A 19,184-nucleotide genomic window follows, 5' to 3' on the forward strand; every position below is an offset into this window, starting at 1 on the left:
AGGAGCAAATTAAATTGCAACATGCCTCTCTAGCTATTTATCTACTTTACCTGCAGGAAAAGATATTATTTTTTATTCCGACAACTGCATTGGCAATAATAAGAATAAGGCGGTTTTGGTGGTACTTATGTACTTATATGCAGTTACGCATGCTGAAATAAATAACATTACTCACAAATTTTTAACTGTAGGTCATACCCAAAGTGAGGGGGATTCGATGCATGCAGTAATCGAGAAAGCAAAAAAGCGAGCATTAAGAAGTAACACAGTTTTAACTCAATCCATGTCAGTGGCCACCTCTAATAAGTGCTGCAAAAAAAACGGTAGGCCCTATAAAGTGAATGAAATGGACGCTGAAGACTTTTTTGACTTCAAGTACCTTTCAAAAATTTTTGGGCAAAAATTCACCAAAAATTCGGATAACGAGAAAGTAATATGGAATAATATACAAATTCTTAAAGTAGAAAAGTGTTTTCCTACAAAAGTTTTTTACAAAACTAACTTATACAACCTATAAAACTATTAACCTTTCTACTCGTCATTTTTCTGATAATAATAATATTTTAGAGCAATATAACTCAAAACCAGCCTACGAAAAGCCTCCTACTGTAGGAGAGAAAACAAAAGAGCATTTACTGAAATTATGCAAAAAAAATCTTATTGGAAATGTACACCAATCATTTTATTTCAATTTGTTGAGTTAATTTCTTGTAAGTGATTTATAATATACAATTATAATTATTAAATTTATCTAGTAAACTACCATTTATAACTTTGTCTGGTTTTTCATTGTTAATCTGTATAATCGTAGCAGTTATGGTTGATGAGTTATTTAAAAAGATAATGCAATACCGCCATATCTTACAAATATTTATAACGGTTAAATATAGGGCTTTTCATTCAGTCATTTGTTTCGAGCTTATGGCATGTGTCATCAAATATTAATATATCTACGTCATACGTTATCGGTATCTACCAATGATACAAACCAAAGACGTATGTCGTAGATATATTAATATTATGTGACACATGACAGAAGCTCGAAACAAATGACAATCGATGAAAAGCCCTATTGCTTGTTTTTGAAAAAAGATATCCATTCGTGTGCTATTGAATTACTAATATTCTAATATTCAATTACTTGTCTTAAAATATCTATTTTGTAGAAGAAGAAAACCGCAGTTGTATCGGTATTGAATGGGATGTGCGGTATATTAATATAAATCTGAGCTTTTAAGCTTCGAAAATGCGTATTATCGCATTTTTCAGATTTTAAATCGCCCCTAACTCGAAAACTATCAACTTTTGAGAAAAATGACAAGATACCTTTCTTGTTTAGAATGACCCAAAAAACCTAAAAAATATTTTCCGGAGCAAAAAACGGTGATCTTTTGAATTTCTTTAAAAAAATTGTTTAAACAATTTCTGGCCAAAAATTTCGCCCTCAGATTTCCTTAAAGGGACATTTTTGAACAGGAATCCGCAAAGAAACCGAAACATAATTTTCTTTCAGACGGCAGCGGCCTCACAACATGGACTAAATGTTTCTTGCTATTAACATTGTTATTAGGCATTGATAAAATTACTGGTTAAACAATTTGGCATCATAGCCAATTGAGCTGATGGGTGTAACGATAAAAAAGTGTTCAGGTTTCTACATATTACTGAGTCATCATGTAGAAATCTACAATTAAGTTGAAAATGTTACCACAATGGCATGCTACAGTAGAGCCATCTCTCGGATCAGAAACAAATTAATTAAGGGTTCATATCAACCTTAAATCAGGCTAGACTCGTTTGTCTCTAGTACTTAGTCCTAAGGCCTTTGTACCATACTTTGTTTTTTTCCTTAAACCCTAATAAGGTCTGTGGCCTCAACGATGACCAACAGTTTTCTTGTTGGTAGTTTTAGGATCCCTTCTGGTTCAAACCTCAGTTGACCAGCGCGAATTCTCGCCTTACATCACCTAGCACAGTGTAATGGGATAATGTGTATTATAGGGAGCCTCTTCTTCCATTTCGCACTTTCTGCACCATGGTTCTTTCACCTTACATAATTTGAATGGGTGGTAATATTCTTGATTATTTTTTAGTCTGGATTTGCCTTTGATTGACTCTCCATTTCTTTTGATGATTCTTTATCAGCCATTTCCGAACTTCGTTTTTCGTAACGTCTTTAGTGATACCACAGAAAGGTTCTGGGCCTTCAAAAGTTTCTCTCGAGTCATGTTTTGCCAACATATCTGCTCGTTCATTCATATGCATCCCTTCATGATCCGGTACCCATATTAAAAACACTTTATTGTCTTTTGCCAGGTTGTTGAGATTTTTGCAATTCCTCACCAGTTTTGATTTCGTGAGTGGGTTATTTACTGCCAGAATAGCCGTTTGGCTATCTGAGTAAACGTTGATTCTCTTAGCTTTAGGGTCTCCATCTAGGTATGTTTTCATCAATGCAGGCCACCAAAGCAAAAACTTTTGCCTGGAACCCAGTTGTATCTTGATTTAGGCTGTAAGATTTATTATAGTTACATTTTTGCCCAAAGACTTCTAATCCAGTACCATGGGCAGTTTTAGATCCATCAGTGAACCATATTAAGTCCCCATTAATATTTGGGATTTCTGTTCTCTAAGCCCGGCCGCACATCAAAGAAACATGAAACGTAAATTACGTTTCATGGAAATAAACCACTGCTAAACAAATATATATCCGGCCATTTATGAGACTCTCCGAAAATAAAAATGTGTCATGAGCATGAATCACACTCGTTTCATTAGTAGGCGGACTTTGAGATTTTTTTAGCAGTGTTTTCTTTTCATGAAACATGTTTTTCGTTTCATGTTTCATGTTTTTCGTTTCATGTTTCTTTGGTGTGCGGCTTGGCTTAGGCAGAACAAAACTTTAGGTGAAACATGAAACAAATACATTGTAAAAAAAGTAACCGTTTCATGTGATATGCTAATCGACGAAACATAAATAAAACTTGTATAGTCTGCAATGGATAGTGACGTGGTCGTTGCTGTCGGCACCGCTCTTTAATTGCTTTTTAATATCAAAGAAACGTGAAACATGAAGGCTATGGGTACATAATTCGCAAATATTTTACGTGTATCCCTACTTTTTCTGTTTTTACACGGCAAATTACGTGTAATAAAATTCACACTTGTATGGATATGTAAACATTACTAGAATGTAATTCTACTTGAAAATGTCATCATTAATTTAAAGAGATGGGTTATGAATGTTCTTGGATAACTGTTATTTTCATAATTGCAAATTATTAATTCAGTTAATAAATGTGATAATTTTTTCAGTAACTATGTATTCAGTGATTGTAATAATTTATTTGTACAACAAAGAAAATTTAAAAACTCAATCAAGAAAAGAGGAAAAGTGTTAAAGTGATTTTTTAATAATATATTGTTATGGAACGCTTACAATTTTGAACATCTTTAGTAACAAAATTCTTGGATTACAGAATATATTATCCTGATGTATTCTCTGCTTGGATCTTCCACAAATAATATAAATTCCACAGTAAATAACTTTTTATTAAGTTCACGTCTTAAATCAATTATTTATTAAATACACTATATATCAATAATATTTAATCAATAACTCAACATATTCCCGATGCAATGTCAAATATTTAAAATTGTCACTGATTGTCAGTGTCTGACTGACAATATACGCTGACAATATTATATTCGGCTGAGTGCGTTGTAAGACAAAGATAGATTTGGAAAATATTACCACGGCATTGTGTTCATTTTTTTCGAATCCTGAAAAAACCAATAAATATTTTTGAAAAATTTAAACAGAGAATGAAAGACTAAATTATTACCGAGGGTCGAAAGTTCCTTAGAATAAATAAAAAGTTTATTTTGAATGATATATTTGAAATTAAAAATCACTCTAAATTTTCTCTTAGTTTTTCACCCCTGTAACTTATTAAAATAAACATTATAGAAGTTCTCAGGAACTTTCGGCTCTCGCTAATAATGTAATCTTTCATCCTGCGTTTAAATTTTTCAAAAATACTTATTAGTTTTCTCAGGATTCGAAAAAAATGAATCCCCATTTGAATAGCATTGCAGCCGAAAATATGTACCGATCCTCTGAAACAAATAAATTGTGAAGAACGAAACCGTTTCATGTTATAGAGTGTAGGAAACAGAGGTTGAACTTCGCAAATAAGTCCGGTTTTATTTTTTTTTTCTAGTATATCAAGGGGTACTTTTAATGAGACTAACTTTTTCTTAAAAGATTTCGCCCCGGAACACCCATTTTCATCCCTTTAAAGGGGGTAGTTTGTGGTTTTGTGAAACGTAGCCCTTCCTGTACGTTATTGCAAAAAAATCCTTAATAGAAATATATATGGAGAGGACTATATTTCCTACAATTTATTCCGCGACAGCAAATATCTATGACACACCGTTTAGCGGAGGTGGCGCCCCAAAGTTGACAAGTTTTTAAAAAAGATGTTTTAAAAAAATATTTTTCCCTAACCGCAATGGGATTCAAGAAGCAACCCAGCGGCAATTATTAATCACAAATAAATGTCTGATTTTTTTGGTATAGGTTTCATTTAAGGGCAATTATCCATTTTTTAATTACAGGGTGTTATATTTTAAAAAGTCCTTTTTATATATACATACCATCTGAACCGCTTATGTTAGCGTAAAAAAGCTTTCAGCGATTACCCATGTACAAGTATTATTTACAAATTTGTATAATTCACCCCCATATTTTACCCGAAACCACTCCAAAAAAAGTAAAATTAATAAAGAAAATATGCAAAAATTGACTCTGGGCCACCACTGTAGCTTTAAGGTGAAAAGAAAGTAAAATATGTATAGGTCATAATATGTAGCAGACAGTGTGTTCTTTTATTTGTCATAAGTATTTTATTAATAAAATGAATAGGTGACGAAAAAAAAAACAAAAACGAGCCCGCCAAAGCATTTGTGAGGTTTGCGGCGCCACTGTGCCGTAACGGTTGCTTATACGCTCTGAGCTTCGCTGGTGTCGCTCCTAGCGGTTACTAGTTCAACTTTTACTGGTAATTTTTAAACTTATTGTTTAATTGTTATCGCTTAATATTTACAACGCAAAAAAGTAATTAAATTGTAATCGATTTTTTTAAGATTTTTCTAATCATTTTGACGTTCTATTGATAAAATATCAATTTCTTACTTCGGATACTTTGACAATAATCGTGTAGATGGCGCTAAGATTATAATAGATTATTTATAATTAGATATTACGGAACATTAAAAAAACTTAAATTCAGTATTTAAAACGTAAATATATTTAAGGTAAAAATATATACCACAGCTTTGACCAACTAATATTGTTTATAATTAATGTTTTTAATTTTAATTTTAAATTAATCACTTTGACATTTATGTCAAATTTCCGGTAAACGTTTACAAACTTGTCACTACTGGCGTTCGCGAATTTGTAAATATCCCCTCTACGTACGAGCTCACAGCGTATACGAAAAAAATGCATAGGACCTTATTTGTAGACCAAATAGTGGTCTTTTATTCTGTATAAGCGTTGTTTCAAAATAATATATAGGTAATGAGAAAATCGTAAAAGCATGCTCGTCAAACTTATTTTCTGGGATAGGGGTAGTTTCCGCAGGGATGTTGCAATCAATAACCATAATATATATGTATTTATAAAAAACCCTACTGATGGAGTAGGATTTTTCCCTACCCCCTTTAAAGGAATGAAAATGGGTGTTCCGGGTCAAATCTTTTAAAACAAGTTAGTCTCTTAATAAGCAGCCCTTGATATACCAGAAAAAAAATAAAACCGGACTTGTGTTGAGTTTGCGAAGTTTAACCTCTGTTTCCTACACTAATATAGGTACTAATCAAAGAAACAAAAATAAAATTTGTATACTTAGTAAATAATGGAAAGTGATGATAACGAGGTCGTTGCTGTTGTGGCAACTCTTTTATTACTGTCCAAAAATCATAACCATAGTACATAATATTTGGTTGCAAACGAATTAAATAATCATCTGGCTAAATTTCAATCATTTTATAGAATGAGTATTCAAACATTTACATTGTTTTATTGTGGGTCCTGGTTTAAAAAAACGATATTTTCTTGTTATTGTCTATTCGAGTACCACTCCAGGTTATAATTGTACAACTCTTCGTTCTGCTCCACCGCAGAATCCAATACAATATTAAATTTTTACGCACGTAATTAATTAGTATTCAAAACAATGAAACTGATATCGAAAAATACAACACGTCCTAATTCATGAAACACGTTTCAAGAACATAAAAATGTTTCATTGGCATGAATCACACTCGTTTCATTATGTGGACGTCTATTTATTTAGCAGTGTTTTATTTCCATGAAACGTGTTTCACGTTTCATGTTTCTTTGGTGTGCGCCATCCGAAGATAAAAATGTTTCACACGCATGAATCACACTCGTTTCATTGGTATGCGGACTTCTATTTGCTTAGCATTGTTTTATTTTCATGAAACGTGTTTCACGTTTTATGCTTCATGTTTTACGTTTCATGTTTCTTCGGTGTGCGGTTGCCCTAAATGATATAATTGTGTTAATCTTCTCAATGAAGAATAGTTCTAGTGTCATCAAAAAATTTGAGTTCATCATAAAGATGGATTCCTCAAGTATAGTCCCAGTAGTGTTTGTGTGGCTATTGAATATATAATTCGGCCTCCAAGTATTGTTTGCTTAGAGTCTGAAGACAGTCATAAAGGCTAACAAAAAATAAAGTAATTCCAGCGGAGGGAGACCTGTGATAGCCACTAATGAAGCCGTTCCTGTAATATTCAAGGCTCCTGTTATATTTAGAAGCGCTTGTCTTGTCTTTGTGGAGTGGTGAGAGAGGTCACACAAAATTGCAAATCCGTCTTCCTCCATCAAAGTCCTGAACCACAAGTAACTATCGGTCGTATCACTGATGTGTATTACCTTTTGTCTCAATCCCCAGGTTTTACCTACAACTCATCTGCAGTTCCAGACCAGTCGCTTAGCTCTATTGGTTATATTGTTAATATTAGTATTCGAAGTGAGTTTGGTATCCAAGGTTACCCCTAGATACTTGACCTCATTGGTTCTTTCCAGTACCTCTCCAAATAATTTCAGCTCACTCAGTACAGTAATCTTCCTCTTATTTGTAAAGGCTACCGATTTAGTTTTGGAAGGGTTCAGTATATAGTTACAGGTAAAAAATAAAACGAATTATTAACTTGTTAGCATTTTATTAAAAGTATTGGCAAGTAGGTGAAACATAGGTATACAGTACAAGAGTATAAAGATATAAGCTATAGTATAAATTTTCTTTGCAATATCAAACACACGACATAGTTAACTCGTAATACCGGTAAGCAGAGCTAAGCTCGTGTTTTTAATCTGACAGTATTATTATTATTATTATTCTGTGTTTGAAACATCTAAATGCTTAAGTTCTACATTTTAATAAAGAAATTTTAGAGTTAACGAGGAAGAGAGCCATTCAACAACTAAAAACGTGATAGTCCACTGTTCTTTGTATGCTCATGAACGTAGCTTTGCTTTATTATCGTACAAGTTAATTGTTTCGATGATATTTGGCAGAAGGGTATACATTCTTTGATCGAGTCCATACCAGCCTGCAATTTTTTTTATTCGAACTGATTTGGGCACAAAGTTTTCCCAGCACTTTCTGTCCACGCCAGTTTCTAAGTTAGAACCAGCTATTGAGCATCTTACTGAATACGTATCATGTAATAGTTTGAAGATAGTTATATTTGAGTACGTTGTAGCTGAGGGTAAGAAATCTATTACTGATGCTGTGAAAAAGTTAGTAGAAAAGTAATCTTAAAATATTTCTAAGTAACACACACACACACATTACCTCTATTAGCTTAATGAAAACATTGCAGGACAAATACAAACTTGTTTTAAAAATGATTATTTAATATTAACTAATTTAAATCAATCCTTCGAGCCGCATTGTGAAGTAGCTAGGTGAAATGATGCGCCATGAAGGATTTTTACTTTGACTAATTTTTAAACTTAATTTTGTAAATAATTAAGAATAAAAATTATTAAACAGTTTATTTTCTACTTGCTTTTTAAATTTTAGTAACAGATTCCGAAGCGGACTACAACGTTTCGTATATACAACTATCTTCAGTGTATTCCATAAGGCGCGTTCCGTTAGATGATCACTAACAGGTTCTAAACGTTTCTACAAGCTACCGACATACAATCACAGCTTTTTATTTGGTAGTATCACAAAATATTCCCAGTATTTTTGTTACCACCAAACTTAATTTTTCTTGGTAAAATTAAGTGAAGCGGAATTAAATCTTTTTTTTTACTTCTTACGTCTAAGCTCTGGTGCTACTAATTTAAATTGTGCTTCTCGATTACACTAATAAAGAACTCCAACTACAGTATATTTGTACGGTTATATTATTGTGAACTTCGAATGAAGAATGAGAGAGAATTTTTACAGGTATTGTACAGAGAATAATTTTGATTTTTAAAAGAATGTGATGACTGGGCAAATTAGTTACCTTTCTGGTCCCTAACATCACTTGTTACTACCGAAGTAATATATAGAATCTGAAAAAGTACTCTACACTATCCAACAACCACCCTCAACAAAATCAATCTGTTCTCGGTTCGAAGCATCCGGAAATTATCCAACAGAATACCGACCGATTTCGGGTGACAACGAACAAAATCAGGTGATTTTGTCGGCTGGAGGTTGGCACACTTAAAATTAACTTAAAATAATTCGCGAAGCCTCGCTGTTAAGCTTTGGGTTCCTGTATTTCGACTGTAACGCTTTCCAACATGGGCGTCGTGGCCGAATTCATGTTGCCGGCCTGTGGCGGGCTCTTGTTGGACTTGGTGGATGCAGCGGAGACGTTACTGCTTCCTCTGGATCCTCGACGTGACCCTAGAAACAAACGCCCTGTGGTAGGGATATTACTGGTAACTTTTGGTGTGCAAACAGTAAGGGAGAGGGTTCTAACTACAAATAGTACCGTAAAAGAAGTATGTCATGTTACCAAATTTTGACACTATACAAGAATTTCAATATTACCTAAAATATGTAATACGTTATATACAGGGTGCTGCATTAGTGCGAGGATGTAAAATTATTAATTCACATTTCGTAATAATATTGTAATAGTACCGTACTTTAAACATATTTTCTAATATACAGGGCCACCCATATTTATATGGTGGAACGAACTTCTCCTTTTTTAATGAAAAACCCTGTATATTTTTACACTTTTGAACTCTCCTCGATGTCCTCGTTTCTTTAATAAAAGGTTTTGTACTGTAATACATTATATATGGGTAGTTTAAAATAATATTGACGCTTTTTTTTATTAATTAAACTATCTGGTAACTTAACTACTCAGAGCATGTTATCTGGTAGCATATAGGAGCTAACGTCGAATTTTACAGAAACACAGGCTTTGACATTTTTTAACACAAACATTATTAACGATAAATCTGTTTTTATGTATTGTTTTTTCAAAAGTCAATAGATTTTAGTTGAATGGACATGCAATAGGTAGGTACATTTAATTTGGTCGCTCACACTTTTTTTACGGTATTTGTTATAATACGTAATAAAATAAGAATGCATTAGTCTTTTACATATGATTTAAACATATTACATATATAATTTAAAATAGAATATCTGTTTTCATTTTCATCACAAAGTATACCTATCTGGATATCTAAACGGATTGTTATTTGATTATTTTCGTTACTTTTTCTATTTAAACGTTGATTGAATATCCATTCGGATTATCAATCAACGAATCAACGATTTAAATCACTATGATGGTGTTAATTATGCAGTTAGATAGTGTTGTAAAACTTTATATTGGTTTATAGTACTGTCGCCAGCGGGGGTACAACGGCCTCCTTTATTTAGATGGGCTTACCCAAGTATATTTATGTATTTTGACTCATAGAACACGAATTTTTTGGGTAACAGTTGATCCGGATGTCGATAAGATTGTTATAAACAAAGAAGTTGAGGAAGTACATAACAGCGATTTTTCGCAAAACAAAACATTTTTTTGTATTTTTTGGGTTATTCTAAGCAAAAAATGTTCTTAGAAGTTTTTTCGTAGGATGCATAGTTTTCAAGGTAAACGGGGTTGAACTTTCAAAATGTCGAAAAATTGCAATTTTTGAACCCGAATAACTTTTGATTAAAAAATAAAATAGCTATTCTGCTTACCTCATTTGAAAGTTGAAGTCAAATTCTATGAGTTTTGATTATTTGCGTTGCTAAAAATTAATATTTTTATTGTCAAAAAAAGCTATAAACAAATAGTGTTTCCCGTGCTAAATGCATGCGTTTTAATGAAATTGCCTGTTTGTACGCGCGCCTACTCTTTCGATTTTAAATGAGAAATGCATTGAAAACATCACTCAAGTACTATGTGTTTATAGCTTTGTTTAACAATAAAAAAATTAATTTTTAGCAATGTAAATAATCAATACCCATAGAATTTGACTTGAAGTTTCAAATGCGGTAAGCAGAATTGATATTTTATTTTTTAATTAAAAGTTATTCATGTTCAAAAATTGCAATTTTTCGATATTTTGAAAGTTTACCCGCGTTTATCTCGAAAACTATGCATCCTACGAAAAAACTTGTAAGAACATTTTTTGCTTAGAATGACCAAAAAAATACGAAAAAATGTTTTGTTTTGCGAAAAATTGTTTTTATGTAATTCCTCAAGTTCTTTGTTTATAACAATCTTATCGACATCTGGATCAACTGTTACGCAAAAAATTCGTGTTTTACGGGTCAAAATACATAAAAAAAACTTGGGTAAGTCCATCTGAATAAAGGAGGCCATTGTACCCCCCCTGGCGATAGGACTATTAGTACAGGGGTGAGCATAAGTCAGCTGGCAAATTAGCAAAAAACAATTATTATAGTCGAGGAAATGAAGCATTTTGGCTCGCAATTTTTTCGTCCAGCATGGATTTACTTTAAACGTTCACAGAAGGTAGGGAATAGTCCAAGGATCATTTTCTATATCACGCCGCTGTACGCTAAAACCTTGGGGGTGATTGCCACCTCATCTCGGGGGGTTTGAATTTTTTATTAAATTTTAACCACGTAAATCGATGTAAAACGTAATTCTAAGAAAAAAATGTTTTTTGCATTTTCTTCGTAAAACTAATATTTTTCGAGTTATTCGCGGTTGAAAGTAACAGTTTTTCGACGAAAAAATCCACTTTTTTAGAGAGTTTTTCGTTTCTCGATCAGGAACATTACAAAAACCCCTTATAATTTTTATATTCATCCCTACCCCCACCCCTTTATCGGCCACGCAGCGTTCCGCCCTGGAGACTTTACGTAGTTACGTCATGACCTACTTACTCCCAAATGTTGGTGCACTATCTCGATCATGAGCGTAAAAAAAATAATAAAAACCGCGACTTTGACCCCGTATAACTACCCTCGTCCCCCACTCTCGTTTCCGCCCGTTGGAGAAAGTCATGTACACAACTAATTCAACATATCCCTGTATAGTTTTTCCATATTACTTATCACGCACATAATCCGCTCCCAGTTCTTAGACTATTATTTTGATCATCAAATTTTCCACGCCGAAACGGGGTGGCAAGCACCCCCAAGATAGAAGCGCACATCGGCATAGGGAAGACTTTGTATAAGTCGAGAGATAAGTAGAGGCTATTCCTAAAATTTCATTAAAATCCATGCAGTACGATGGAATTCGGAGCCAAATACCCTCACTGACTGAAGTATACGTGCACTATGGTTTATTTTTTAACCAAGAGGAGTAAATTAAAAAGAGATTCACACCTAAGAAAGTCACTAGAAAAATCACCAAATACATCTTCTTTTTTGGTTAATCATGTCGGCCCTCAACGGTAATCCATAAATATTATATTATATTAATAACTACGTCGCTAAAGAGTTCTAAAAACAACTGCCTTTTATATAAAAGCAGACTAAAAATCTAAAAATTAAAGGAATAACGCAGAAAACACAAAAAATCACGGATATAACTTAATTAACCTATGAAATGCCAAGTGTCAAAATTTGATAAATGTCATTAGTGTCAAAATTTTATAACAGTGGAGTAAACTTGCCTGCGGTTGGACCAATTACAAACAAGCATTACAGCGCGGTAAATTTGAATCACTCCTCCTGGTTTAAAAACAAACCATAGTATGCTCGTAATCTGCATCCGTAAACGAACGCATCAATCCAATATTAGTTAAACAAACGCTGTTAACAATTTTTTTACTCCAAAAAGTTTGTAATTATAAATAAGTACGATTTATGATTGCAAATAAGTCTACCTTTGGATCCAAGGGTTGTAAGTTCGAATCCCAACTGGGCAGAAAATATTTCTTTCTTTCTTAGTCTATCAGACCTCATATTTATTTCGTGTATTGTTTGTAAAATTTTAAAAAATACCAATTTTGGTTTATTAGGCTTTTTTAATTTATTGACACATTTATGTATTATATATTTTATATTTTTTATGTTTATTGACACATTTATGTCACATGCTACTTGGGCTATTGGGCTCGTTAAGCATTTTTTTGTCCATTTATGATTTAGTTAACTGTTATTTGGACCTTGTTGGTAGCCTCTTCACTGGTGGTCCCTACTGGTGTAATAGTCATATTATCAGCAAAGGTGGCAACTGTGTTATTTTCCAGTAGAGATGTTGGTGTGTATTGAGATTGGATCCAACACTCTGTCTTGTAGAACGCCTGCTTTAATTTCTTTTAAGTCTAAAAAACGGTTTTCCTGCTTAATTTTCAAATGCCGTCCACTTACGTAAAGGTTGTGAGTACTATTTGCACAAAAAACATTTTAATTTTTGTATTAGACCTTTATGACAGGATTTATTGAAAGCCTGTGCAGCAATGAAGACAGTTGAACACTTTCTTTCCTTCTAGCGATGTTTCGATAATATTTGTGATTCTATTCACCTGGTCGATTTTTGAGTGCTGATTTCTTAATCTGAATTGATGTGTTGGAATGTGTGTTGAATGTTGGATTTTTTACTTTAATAATAATTATTATTAGTTTAATTCTCTTGAGGAGAAGTTTCCCAAAAGCATGGATATCACAGGGGAAGAAATGTCGGTCTGTATGACGAAGCTTTATGGACTGGTTGTTCTAGTTCAGGAATCATAATGACTTCAGCAATTTTCCATATCATTGTTTCGTAATTTAATCTGAATGAACCATTGATTAGGTTTGTTGGTTGTACGATAGCTCTTCGGGGAAGATATTTCAGTGGCTCACGCGTGTTTTAATCATAGCCAGGAGCATTCTTGGGGTTAATATTTTCCTTGATTCCTACACTACAAGCATTTCTTTTGGTGTAGTTAGTCAAATTTCCTTCTCTAATTGAACATCTAGTTCCTTCCATCTCCCAAAAAAAGTAGAATGCAATAAATATACAGATGAAATCGTCTTATCGATCTACCTCCTGTAATAGTACGGGATCCGAATATAGGTCGACCTGTACCCATCTGCTTGCCGAATGAAACATTTTTTTTATTAAATTTCATGCATAGACAAATATTTCTAGCATCGCATCGGTATCCTTAAGGGGGGCCGAAGGGGTTGAAATCAATATTCCAGACACATTTTTTTAAAGTATTGTAGAAATATTTTATTTTTAAATTAAATAGGCATTTTCATGCAAAAATACTGAAAAATAAGCCAACGGTGGCAAAGGACATCGCACACATCTTATGGAAAATATAATGTCACTCAAATTCAATAAAATTTATACGAATAGATTCGTTTTAAATTAACGGTCAAATCTTATCATTGCGCCAACTCTTAATTATGATTAATTACGGCGCAAATTGCAATTAAAGTTTATCGAAATCACATTTTTGGAGTCAGTAAAACTGTCAGTTACAATCACTATTGCTCTGGGTGCTATTCAAAAGAGCTTAAACCCCGCTGGGCCTAAGCGGATTAGTGAAACTAATCCGCTGATTTATGGAGTACCGACAATTTGGGTATTATAAAATATTTTTTCTCTCTCTAACTTATGTACGTATCCATTTGATTTCAGATTTATTTATATCAATTTCTGCTCTTATTATTGAAAATATGGAGTTGGCGCAATGATAAGATTTGACCGTTAATTTAAAACGAATCTATTCGTATAAATTTTATTGAATTTGAGTGACATTATATTTTCCATAAGATGTGTGCGATGTCCTTTTTAAAAGACACTTCAAAATATAATGAATTTTGCGGTGGATATCAGAACTCATCATTGGATCACGGTAAACAAAAAATTCAAAAAGATTTTATTAGCTTATGAGATTTTCGAGGTAACGCTGTCGAGTCTTTTAGTTTTATATAATTTTGAATTTTTGTTATCACTCAGAATTATAAACAAAGAATTTTTTTCCAAAAAAGGGTGAAAATCGACAGATTTATTATGGTTAAACAAAAAATAAGCATAAAAGAAAAAATATATCCACAACGTTACCTCAAGGAATGTCTCAACAAAATATATACAAAATTTCAGGTGAGTTGGTCAAGTAGTTTTTGAGTTACAATGTCTACAGCCTGAAAAAACAGTTTTGAGAAAAACGCGTTTAAAGTATTGTTAACTTCTATTTTCAATTTCTTTTTTGTCTGTCAAATGGTAAAGTGATGCACACCGGAATATGTTTTTAAATCGCGGATTAATTTACAAAAGAAAATAAGAACAGCTGTTGACCGTTTCTCACTGCGGTCAAGCGCTCTGGCACGAACTTGCTGCAAAGCGAGTCGAAGGTAGGGAGGTAGGGCGATAGTGTTTAATAGCCCTACCTTTGACTTGATTTTCAGCAGGTTCGCGGCAGCACGCTTGAACGTAGTGAACAACGGTCAACAGCTGTTCTCATTTTCTTTTGTAAATTACTCCGCGATTCAAAAAGATATTCCGGTCTGCATCCTTTTACGATTTAAAAGACAAAAAAGAAATTGAAAATAAAAGTTGATAATACTTTAAACGCGTTTTCCTCAAAACTGCTTTTTTCAAAGCCTGTAGACATTGTAACCCAAAAACTACTTGACCGACCCACCTGGAATTTTGTATATATTTTTATTAGACATCCCTTGAGGTAACGCTGTTAAGATATTTTTTGTTATATGTTTACTTTTTGTTTAACCTATTTTCACCCTTTTTTGCAAAAAAAATCGTTGTTTTGACTTCTGAGTAATATCAAAAAGTAAAAATTAGATAAAACTCAAAAACTCGTCAACGTTACCTCAAGAAACTCATAAGCTAATAAAATCTGTTCGAATTTTTTGTTTACCATGATCCAATGATGAGTTCTGATGTCCACTGCAAAATTCATTATATTTTGAAGCGTCTTCTAAAAATTTGCCACCATCTGCTTATTTTTCAATATGTATTTTTCCTTGAATTTTTTCTTGAGTAATCTATGAATTTGTACTGAATATGCCTATTAAATTTAAAAATAAAATAATTCTACCATAGTTTAAAAAAATGGATAGCCCCCTTAATGATAGCTATGACACGATTTTGATAGGCAACCCATGCTAGAAATATTTGTCTATGTATAAAATTTAATAAAATAAATGTTTCATCCGGCAAGCAAATGGGTACAGGTGGACCTACAGTCCGTCCGCTATAACTTGTCCCATGCGGTACGATTCATTTTCAATCAAATTAAGTCAAAACAGAAAGTGAAACGTACGCCGATGTGTGTAGTATATAGTATACAGTATACAAAATTCAATTTATGTTTTGATTTAATTTGATTGAAAATGAAGCGTACCGCATGGGAAAAGTTATAGCGGACGGACTATACAGTTGAGTCCGCGAGTCTTTACCCGTGCGTCATTAATACCTGACGAGATAAAACACATACTTTTTATTTAGCATCATTCTCTTCCACGCATGAGATTAATGACAAACCAGCTGCCGTCTGTTATTAAGTAAAAACACATGTTATTTTTATGAACGATTTAGACTTAGTGCATTGAAAAGAGATAGGTACAATGAAAGACGATTGGGGATGTCTTCACATATTTTAAGTACAATTTCTGACGTTTTGGTTTGTTTACTTTTGTGGCTGTCAGTTTGTTGAATTTTTTGCTGTTATTTTGTCGAATTTTTGCATTTTGAAGTTTTTTATAGTATACAAACAGTTGTTTTCACAACTAATTTTATATTGGAATTAGAAATTTTGTAATAAGTTTATGTTATTTTACGATAAATTTTGACAAAGTACAAAGCTAATCTCATTGTTGACACAGTTGAATGCTTGTGTTTAAGGTTCCGCCAAAGTGAATAAAATAACAAAAAGAAAATATGTTATTGAATTCTTTTATAAATTGTTTATTTATTTAATAATCAATGATAATAAAATAATTTATAAGGTAGCTGTAATTATGCACCAAAATTTTAAAGCAAAACTTAAATTTGACATTCTTTTTATTTGATAACGTCAAATTTTATACTATAACCCGTGATCGGAATAATATCCACTTGCCGTTGCGTTTAGTAAATTTCCGACTTATTTCGTATGCTTTAAATGATGACGCACGGGTAAAGACTCGCGGACTCAACTGTATACTCGGATCTTAGACTATTATAAATGGCAATATAAACAATGTTTAACAATAACAATAATACGGCTGATATATCATGTAGCCAATAAACCGTTTATGTAAAGACTAAGGCATTGTAACATTTGAATAAAACATATAAAACATGTTAAGCAATTCGCTGGCGGAACATTTATAAGCAAAAGCTGTGAACTTGCTCTTGGGTGATATAACGAATAAAATAATGTGCAAAACATCCAAACATTTACTTATATTAACCTTCTGATGTGGCACCAGGGAGCGTTAAATAAGCAATGAAAAAGTTCGTTAAATATATTGAACAGGATGGTACTTAGATCTAGAAAAGAATTTTAGGGGTTGCCAAATGATACCTATATTTTGTTAAATATAATTTTCTCTTAATGCACGATATTAGTATAGCTGAGATTTAAGTATAGCTAATGTTGAACAAAAATGGTTATTTGCACTTTTATGTAGAACAAACCGTTCTTTCTGAAATAACGCTTAAAGCGACCGACGATTTTGACGTTACGCGCGCGAAATCGATTTTTTAAATAAAATTTGTATCAACTCGACGGTTAACTTTTGATCAGGATGTTACGTAAAAGGCTGCACGACTTTATTTCAGCTTCAGATGACTCGAGCAGCTTATGAAATATCTGTTATGTTATAATATGTTCAAAGATCTGTTTACAACTGTGTGTAAATGAGGAAAAAAACAATTATATATTGGTTGCTAAAAACGCTTAAAATGTTCAAAAGAGAATCCAAATTAACAAATATCCACCTGTAAGTAAGTCAATTGATTCAAATATCTTCGATTAATCGTAAATACAACATACACTACAAGCTACAAAGACATACTAAGGAGGTCCGATAAGTACTTAGCCTTCAAAAGAAAAACGAAAATTTTGGAAAAGTGGCGATTTATTTCTGAACATAGTCTCCTTTTAGCTTGATATACTTGACCCAGAAATGCTCCACCTTCTTTAACCTTCCGATGACCAACCTTTTTTGTTACACGGATGACCAACGGGGGTAAAAAATGATCTCCGGTCAAAAATGACCTGGAATTGATGTTTTCAGTATTTAAATCTGCATCTAACAACACATCCTTGTTTTCTGATACTATTTCATCTTCTATAATATCATCATAAAAATCGCTAGCAGTATCTTATATGTACACAAAATACTAAGAAACTATAATAATATACGCCAGGAAATAATAATAATGACTAACTGTAGCAGACAGGAATGTCATGATTCGTACATAACAGGCACTACACCTAAAAAGTAGATTTTGATACCACGCAGTGTAAAACTACTTGGAATTCCACATAATAGACGGTATTTTACTAAACATCAACTTCGGAATATTTTTTTTATCTGTAAAATATAGGGAATTTTTTTTTATTTCAAAATATGAGGATATCTAAAAAATCATGAGTTAAAAATTGAAAATACTTTTGAATTTATTAAACAAAAACATACGCTGGGGTCAAAATTTCCCCCCTTGGTCATCCGAAGGTTAACCCACCTGAAAAATACCTTTTCTCGAAGTCTGCAACTGGGTTTTGGTATATTCCTTAAGGGAATATATTGCTTGTAGGGTCAGATGTGACCGTAGACACTTTTTATTTGTTTAGGAGCGTGAGTAGTGGCTTTCGTAACTCGGGAAACTCAAAATATGCTTACTTGCTTCTAATTTTTCTTCAGACCACTTGTTTGGTGGAATATTCTTTCCTTGGGCAGAGTCAGTCATTGTTTTCTCAGGTGATGCTTTTTTATAAGCGATAACTGTTATGAAATTGTCCGTTTCATTGGAAATCACCAGAAATCACTTAAGGCAAACAGAAATATGGCTACATTTTATTCGTAAAGTATATTTGTAGGTTTTGAGGCGAAATTTTTCTTTGTCTGGATCGTCTGTACGTGGCCTCTGCGATTTTTTCTCATGCATGGTAAAAATATTTTTGTTTTGCATTTAGCTCGGCGTAATGGCAGAGGTTGAAATGGTCTTTTCTTTTAAAAAGTTAAGTTGTTTTCTGCAAGTAAACGCGCCTAGTAACATAAGTCAGCGACGAGAAAATATACTCAACTGTTCAAAATGTGCTCCATTTGTATGTTGACAGTACCCTAATCGATGGTAGAATGCGTCTACCACATTTCTCCATGATTGTCTAGAAATTATTCGGGATTCATCGATAATTCGTTGCCTTAGCTCTGCAAGACTTGCTGGTGTAGTTTTGTAAACTGAATTTTTCAAGTATCCCCAATAAAAATAATCTTTACGACTGAAATCAGGTGAACGTGGAGGCCATTCAATTCAATCTCGTCTACCAATCCATCGTCCGGGAAATATCTCATCTAAATAACGCCAAACATTTACACAAAAATGAGCTGGAGCTCCATCTTGCTGAAACCATATCTGATTAAAATGGGCCCCAAACAAGTTTCTCAGTGTAGATACAATTTCATTTCTAAGTAACATTTCGTAACTATCTGACGTTAAATCTCCTTCGATTAAAAATGGCCCAATTAACTGAGTAC

At 33.0% G+C, this 19,184-nt stretch overlaps 1 protein-coding gene across 2 annotated transcripts in view; it reads right to left on the reverse strand.

Moving 5' to 3' along the window:
- Nucleotides 1-7,240: 7,240 nt before the first annotated feature.
- Nucleotides 7,241-19,184, reverse strand: part of LOC114339579 (uncharacterized) — a 597,550-nt gene continuing 585,606 nt past the window's right edge. The window contains exon 6 of one of the 2 annotated variants that reach the window (XM_050642560.1): nt 7,241-8,951. In XM_050642560.1, the coding sequence (XP_050498517.1) occupies nt 8,803-8,951 (149 nt within the window). In that variant the 3' untranslated portion in view covers nt 7,241-8,802. Of the gene's footprint in view, nt 8,967-19,184 lie in introns of both variants that reach the window. The other variant, XM_050642559.1, reaches the window with a different exon arrangement.

Source organism: Diabrotica virgifera, chromosome 2, assembly GCF_917563875.1.
Source record: "Diabrotica virgifera virgifera chromosome 2, PGI_DIABVI_V3a".
In the NCBI taxonomy this organism is placed as follows: domain Eukaryota; kingdom Metazoa; phylum Arthropoda; class Insecta; order Coleoptera; family Chrysomelidae; genus Diabrotica; species Diabrotica virgifera.